The sequence below is a fragment of the Micromesistius poutassou genome, assembly GCF_964030765.1.
Source record: "Micromesistius poutassou genome assembly, chromosome: 21".
Taxonomy (NCBI): domain Eukaryota; kingdom Metazoa; phylum Chordata; class Actinopteri; order Gadiformes; family Gadidae; genus Micromesistius; species Micromesistius poutassou.
The window spans coordinates 6,606,102-6,613,151 of NC_140291.1; the positions used below are offsets into that span (position 1 = coordinate 6,606,102).

General features: G+C 45.7%; 1 protein-coding gene across 1 annotated transcript; it reads right to left on the reverse strand.

The window, feature by feature from the left end:
- Positions 1-2,996: 2,996 nt before the first annotated feature.
- Positions 2,997-6,197, reverse strand: noxo1b (NADPH oxidase organizer 1b; the record flags this gene model as incomplete). Its single annotated transcript, XM_084485875.1, has 8 exons — positions 2,997-3,597; positions 3,790-3,910; positions 4,107-4,232; positions 4,573-4,781; positions 5,353-5,536; positions 5,698-5,758; positions 5,915-5,995; positions 6,123-6,197. The coding sequence occupies 8 exons, from the start codon at positions 6,195-6,197 to the stop codon at positions 2,997-2,999; spliced, it is 1,458 nt and encodes a 485-aa protein (XP_084342001.1).
- Positions 6,198-7,050: the final 853 nt, after the last annotated feature.

A 7,050-nucleotide genomic window follows, 5' to 3' on the forward strand; every position in this document is an offset into this window, starting at 1 on the left:
TTATATCTAAATCTAAATGTTATATCTAAATCTAAATGTTAAATCTAAATCTAAATGTTACATTTATATCTAAATGTTAAATGTTAAATCTAAATGTTAAATCTAAATCTAAATGTTATATCTAAATCTAAATCTTAAATTCATATCTAAATGTTAAATCTAAATCTAAATGTTAAATGTTAAATCTAAATCTAAATGTTAAATCTAAATCTAAATGTTAAATCTAAATCTAAATGTTAAATGTTAAATCTAAATGTTAAATGTTAAATGTAAATGTTAAATCTAAATGGGTCGCCAAGTGTAAAGCTAAATGTTTAGAAAATATTCAAATCCCCAAGGAAACCACGCCCACTGCAGTGGCTTCAAATCGCGCGGCAACGATCGCACGGCCCCGCCCCCCTCCCCCGGACTTGTGGTGAAAGGCAGGCGGGCATGGCCGGTTCTCTAAGAACCGGCCATCTAAGAGTCCTAGACATCGAACGGGCGGTTATTGCAGCTGTACGGGCTGCACTCCAGGGTGTTGCTCCCCCGGTCCGTTCGATGTCTAGGACTCTAGTATGGCAAGCCGAGTGTGCCCGCCTGCCTTTCACCGTAAGTCCGGGGGAGGGGGGCGGGGCCGTGCGATCGTTGCCGCGCGATTTGAAGCCACTGCAGTGGCTTCAAATCGGCACCCCATACTGTAGAATCTTGTAATGCATAGGCCTACCTTTATAGCAGGGTCCGCGGGTGTTGACGGGGGGAGGGGAGAGAGAGGAGTGTTGGATTGCGGGCGATCGGCATTATTGACGGGGGGGGGGGGAGTGTTGGATTGCGGGCGATCGGGATTGTTGACGGGGGGGGGGGGGGGGGGTGTTGGATTGCGGGCGATCGGGATTGTTGAGGTTTCTCCCGCTGTCTCACTCTACCGTCTCTACTCTACCTCTCAATTCTCAAGTTATGATCTCAGATCTCAGACATTCACGAATGTCTGAGATAATTTGCATTTATATCTTAATATTTAAATGTACTTATTTATCTAATTATTTGTTTCTCTAGAGTTAACTTATGAATAACTTTTGTAATTTAGTCAATTGTATTCATATCATCTTGTCTGTCTACATTAGTTTCTTTGATATATGTCATTAGGGAGCAGGTCGTCTTTGGCATCAGGCTCACAGATTTGGGTCCTAAACTGGAACCAGGGGGAAGACAATCTATTCTCACACAAAAAAAGATAAATCTGAACCATTACATTATTAAGACATAAAGAATTCATTATGATAACTTTCTGTTGTGAGCCTTCAGAGCTTATTGTTTTAGTGACTCACTGGGGACTTCCAAAACACTCACTTACAAATAGATTTAACAATTCAAACAAGGCCCAACCTTTGTGTACACATATCATGGGAAGTTATAGATACTCACCAGAAGTAATGAGAAGTGATGTGTCTACCGGCACGTAGGCCAACTGTTCCAGTCATTCTCTCCCCATTGAGGTGACACCAGACGTCATTAAGCCATTGCAGGCTATAGAGAATTGTGCTTCTTTGAGTGTACTTGTTTGTAAAATTCGAACACCAACTATCGTGCGTTATCTCTCTTACAGGAGTTGGTTTACCAGATTTAACAGGAATCAATGAGCAGATAAGAAATTCAAGATAGAACAACATCATAAAGCTAACCTAGCCACACTAAACGCAGTTGCAAAAATGAGTAATGGCAGACAAGGTCAAATATGGGTTAACAGAGTGGTCATGTTTGTTTAGCCAGCATTAGATACATACTCTCTAGAATGAATTAATATCAGGGATACGTATATAGAGAGAGATTAGCATCTGTCTGATGCCTCTAATCAAACATCAGATGTTTGATTAGCTGGTTGGATTGCCAAAGTGGATGTGTGGATTTTTTTGAAACATTCATTATCTGGCAGATATTCAACCATTTATTTTTAACATGATGATGTTCGCAAGTCATCAATGGGGAATATGGTATGAATAAAGTCATTGTATACTTGTAAGAGAGAATGTGACATTAAGAAGCATACACAGTCATCTTTCTATGATTTAGGATACATCTTTATTGTACACATTGAGTAAATAATTACACAATATACAGTAAGCTTGGAGGCACAAATAGTATACACACTTAAGTAACTTATTCAGTTCAGCGTTCATTGAATGCCATTTCATTTCTCTCTCCTTTATTCCTTCCTTCCTTCATATTATCGGTAAACAAAGTGTTTTTCTGCTGAGGAGACAGATACAATATCGTACAAATAGATATAATGCAATTGATACAGGACACAGAAACCAGGATGTCATCCAATCTTCAAAATAATACAAAGATTGTGGCAACATGGCAGGGTGAGTGAACCGCCTTCTTCCAATCAGGACACTATCGGGAGCTTACTCAAGCCAAAAAGGCACGTTTATTCCAAAATCAAACAAAGTCTTAAAAAATAAGTGGAGAAGCAGGCTATTTAAGCCCTGCTTCTCCACCTGTTCCTTAAGGTGCTCTGCATCTGGTTAATTGGCCCTGGCTCCAATGCCCTCAATAGCGCCATCTGGGGGTAGACTGCTTCCAGGGGCACTGGGCAGGATCCAGGTTGCCACAAGATGATAAAAAAGTGGTTATACAATACAGTCCAGAGAGGTTCACCAGTAAAACAGGAACCCACAAGATCAACTACTACAGGCATATATACTAATGACTTTTCAGCGTTAGAGTTAGAGTTTTTTTTTCTTTTTCATACCATAGAAAAAAAAACTCTCAATCAGAGGATCCCAGTGACCGTATATGTTCACAGATATTCATTATCATTGGATAAATGTCAACCACATTTATCAGAGTAAAGGACATAGTCAGTTCTACACTGTTATCGGAGGCTCCATCTGAAAAACCATTTGATTCAATAATCAGAATAGGGTTGATTTAGCTCTGTCTGCTAAACACAAGACATGCGGCCACAGCCACAGTCTCGGCCCGCCCTGAAACACCCACAGCGCGGGCGGGCTTTAGCGGGACTGGATGTGGACCTCCTGGTCCTGCAGCAGCCGGTCCCTGGAGGCCAGCGCCGCCTTGCGGGTCATGGTGGTGCACCGGGTCAGGATCTCCTGGGCCTTGGGTCTGGTTGGCACCGCGGGGGCCACCGCGGCGGCCACCCCGGGGGCCGCCTTCGTCGACCTAGCAGACCCAGAGCCGCTGCTGGCGGTGGTGGACGTGGACTGGTAGGAGAGTCGTGAGTCGGCGGAGTATCCACTGGGGCGACGGGGCGGAGCCTGGGCTTCCCCGGCGTTTCCGCCTGGCGCCGAAGCGTACTCGTCCAGGGAGAGGCTGCGTACACCGCGGGAGCCCGCGTGGTCGGCCTCGGACAGCAGCTCCAGCGAACGGGCTTTGCGGAGCCGCGCCATCATCTCCCGCTGGCCTGGTCTCTGGACCTGCCTGTCTCCCTCGAGCTCCCAATGCTCAGACAGGCTGGGCATAGCACTCCCGCCTGTCTGGGCCAGGTTGAGGGTGGAGGAATGCAGCTTCCTCTGCAGGGTGTGGAGGCACGCCTGGGGGTTGCTGTAGGGCTTCAGGTACATGGAGGGGATGAAGCCCGCCTTGTCGTTGTACCTGGAAGACGCGCAGACACACAATGAGCTAAACGTTTCAACATGCAGACGGTGGGAATCAGGAATGTGGGCTATTTGGTTGGGATGATGAATTGAGATGAATATCCGCTTTGGAAGAATGAAGACGGACGTGATGTACATTCCAATGCATTTCCAGATCCAATATCTAGTGTCTAGTATCCAGTCTACCCACCTGACAAACCACCAGCCGTCCTTGGACATCCGCAGCACGCTGACCACTGAGCCAATGGGCACCGACACCTCGTCTGCCTTCTGGCTGGTGTAGGTCCGCACGGCGAGGTACAGGGTGGTTCCTGGAAAGAGAGAAACGGGCGGGGGAGGGAGACCAACAATGATTATCTTGTCGTTTGTTCTTCTCATGGGTCGGTTGTGCAACACTATAAAACGTGACCGTCTGCCAAGGTGTGGGGCCGGATTCCACACCGGTGACATCCATCATCAAGTTTTTCAATTAAAAAAAACGCCAGTCGGGTGGAGGAAATAACGTACCTCCTTCCAGGAGGGTGTCCTCCAAGTCTTTGTGGTCGTCGTCGTCGCTGTCCTCCTCAAACATCTGCAGGTAGGGAGCAGGGAACCAAGCCAGGCGCTTGTGTTTGTTCTCCACCAGCCACCACCCTGCCAGAGCATCAGAGGGTTAGACAGCGACCACAATGCTTATCATGTGTGTGTGTGTGTGTGTGTGTGTGGTTCTAAAAAAAGGAACTGGTATGGCCTGACTAACCTGTTCGATATCAGAACCGTAAGCCGTAAAAACTCAAATGCTGGACATTCATAAAGTAATTTCCTTGAAAGGGTCAATGGTCAGGGTTGGAAACTGCTAGGAAGGTGGGGATGGGCAGTTTGTACACACACACACACACACACACACACACACACACACACACACACACACACACACACTCCAAGTGATGAGTCATCTCCCTGAAACAGTATTTTCTTCAATTGAATATCTAACCTGTAGGGTCCTTGATGAGCACCTCTAGGACCTCGTCGTGGACCACATTAAAGGGCCGGTTCTTTGTGTCCTTCGTCTCGTATGCGGCCACGCAGCGGTACGCCTGGGTCACGAATGGTGACGTGACGCTGCCCGAATGCGGTCTGTGGATGTCAGCCACACCCCCGCCTTGCCAATTGGAGAGGTCGCCCGACGGCAGCACCATGATGCTAGCACACAGAGGAACAGTCCATTGGGCCACAGTTAGGGTTGCCAACTTTGGGTTTTTGGCTGGAGTCAGACTCTGTAATGCCTACATTATAGGAGGCGCGCGGGGAGTTGTTTTCGTCCGGAGGTAAAAAAACAACGGGATTGCGGACTGGCGGCATTGTTGACGGGGGAGGGGGGGGGGAGTATGGGATTGCGGGCTGGCGGCATTAATGGCGGGGGGGCGGGGCGGGGGTGCAAAACTGGAATCAACAGCGGATCAACTGGAATCAACGATCAGAGAATACTGCTGTGAGAACGTTGTAGGGAGATGTATTGTCGCTGTGGTCTGGTCTAGTCTAGTGAAGTAATCAACAGAAAAATAACGGGAGTTTTTTGGTTTTTTTGGCGTGACATTTGTTGCGTGTGCGTGCCGTGAGAGCGTGAGATTGATGCTGAAAGCGTGTGTCACGCCAGATGCGTGAGAGTTGGCAACCCTGCTGTCAGAGTTTAGTTTTAAGACGATGCATTTATGCCAATTCGTAATAGGTAGCGCAGTAACCGGTTGAATTACGCCGCGTAAAGTAGACTTACCTATTCTTGGTGAAGTCCGGCTGCAGGTCCTGGTCCTTGCACGTGAAGAACAGATTGACCTCCGAACTCTGGCAGACGGAGGCGTTGCATTGCAAAAGTTCGGAACAGTAGTCGTCGAGGAACTTCATGCGATGGACGGATTTCCTGGAACCGTTTTGCTGCAGCATGCTTTTAATGGCGCGGGCTGAGCAGAGGGAAAGACGCTTTTAAAGTAGGGTGACCAGACGTCCCCGGTTTCCGGGGACAGTCCCCGTTTATCAGTGACCTGTCCCCGGCTATTGCTGAATAGAATAGAGCAAGTTTGCACTTTTAGTTCAGCCTAAAAACAAATCCAATTAGGCCTACCTCTGAATTTCGGGATGACTCTTTTACTTTTCAAAAGCGGGAACTTCTTTTTCAGATGTCCCTGGTAAAAAAAGGAAAGAAAAAATGAACAAAATTGATGTTTATACATGTAGGCTACTAACCCTATTAATACATTTTCCATTTGGCTAAAATGGAAAGAAGAAAAACAATCAATATTGTGCCCACGTTTGATCATTTATAATTACTAAGTACTTACATGGAACTTTTGAAATTCCTGGAATGACCTGTAGATGATTCCTTCACTGTCATCAGACCACACAACAGATACGATGTACATCTACAAAACAAACACAATCATACCACATTTAAAAAGACGTCATTTAGAATGGCTCCATAACAAGAAAAAAATATATATATTATATTCATCCACAATCATTTAAATAAACGCAAGATCAACCAAATACCTTAACGTTGGGCGCACTTCGGATCATCACCCCGATCAAGCGAGAGCTGATGACGTGCCGTGGTTGGTTGACCATCGCGACGAGAGTAGTGCGGAGGGATGGTTCGATTGTCTCCGTCTCTTCTGCCCTGACTCAGTTCAGCTGGTTTGTGCTGTCTGCTCCACTCCACACCTGTACATATAGTGCGCTCGATAGAAGGGCGGAGCCAAGTGTATTGTGAGCGTGTGCCAATAGAAAAGATTGGTGATGGTAGGCCTATGCTATGCTAGGCCTACATGTTGGATTGAGTAGTTTTAATTTTGTTTGGATAAGGTGTAATATAGACCTAGGCTACCTATAACTTCTGTTCTTTGTTCTTAGTTTTTTCAGTTGTTAAAATGTCCAAAGATAATTCAATACTGGGGATAGGAGTTAGGGTTACTATAGGCTACATTTGAAGATTCCACAATTTGGTTTTAGATTTTTTTTAAAACTGTAGGCCTAAGTGTAATACTGTAAAACTAATGTATTTTTTAACTTTAAGTGTAGGCCTACATAACATAATAAGCCTACATAAGAAGCCTACATAAGAACCAAAAATGAAAACGAACTAATTAAATAGGCCTACACTTCTTAATACACAATTGAATGAATGGAAATCAATCTATTTGTACTAAATGTATATTGAACATATTTGAATATCTTGCCCAAATGGTTGGTATCAGGGTGGAGAGAAACCGTCAGCAGAAAGCACTCTGTAGTCTATCAGTATAGATCTCAGTTCACAAAGGACTACATCCAGGGGGACATGTGTCGCTCTTTTTGCTTTCCAAAGATGATTGCCTCATTTACGTATAAGTGGCCCCTGAGAGGTCTGGCTCATGTCACCGTGAGTGGCCGAGAGGACGAGGAGGGCTTTGATGCGTTTTCGCCTCCTAATGTTCTCGTG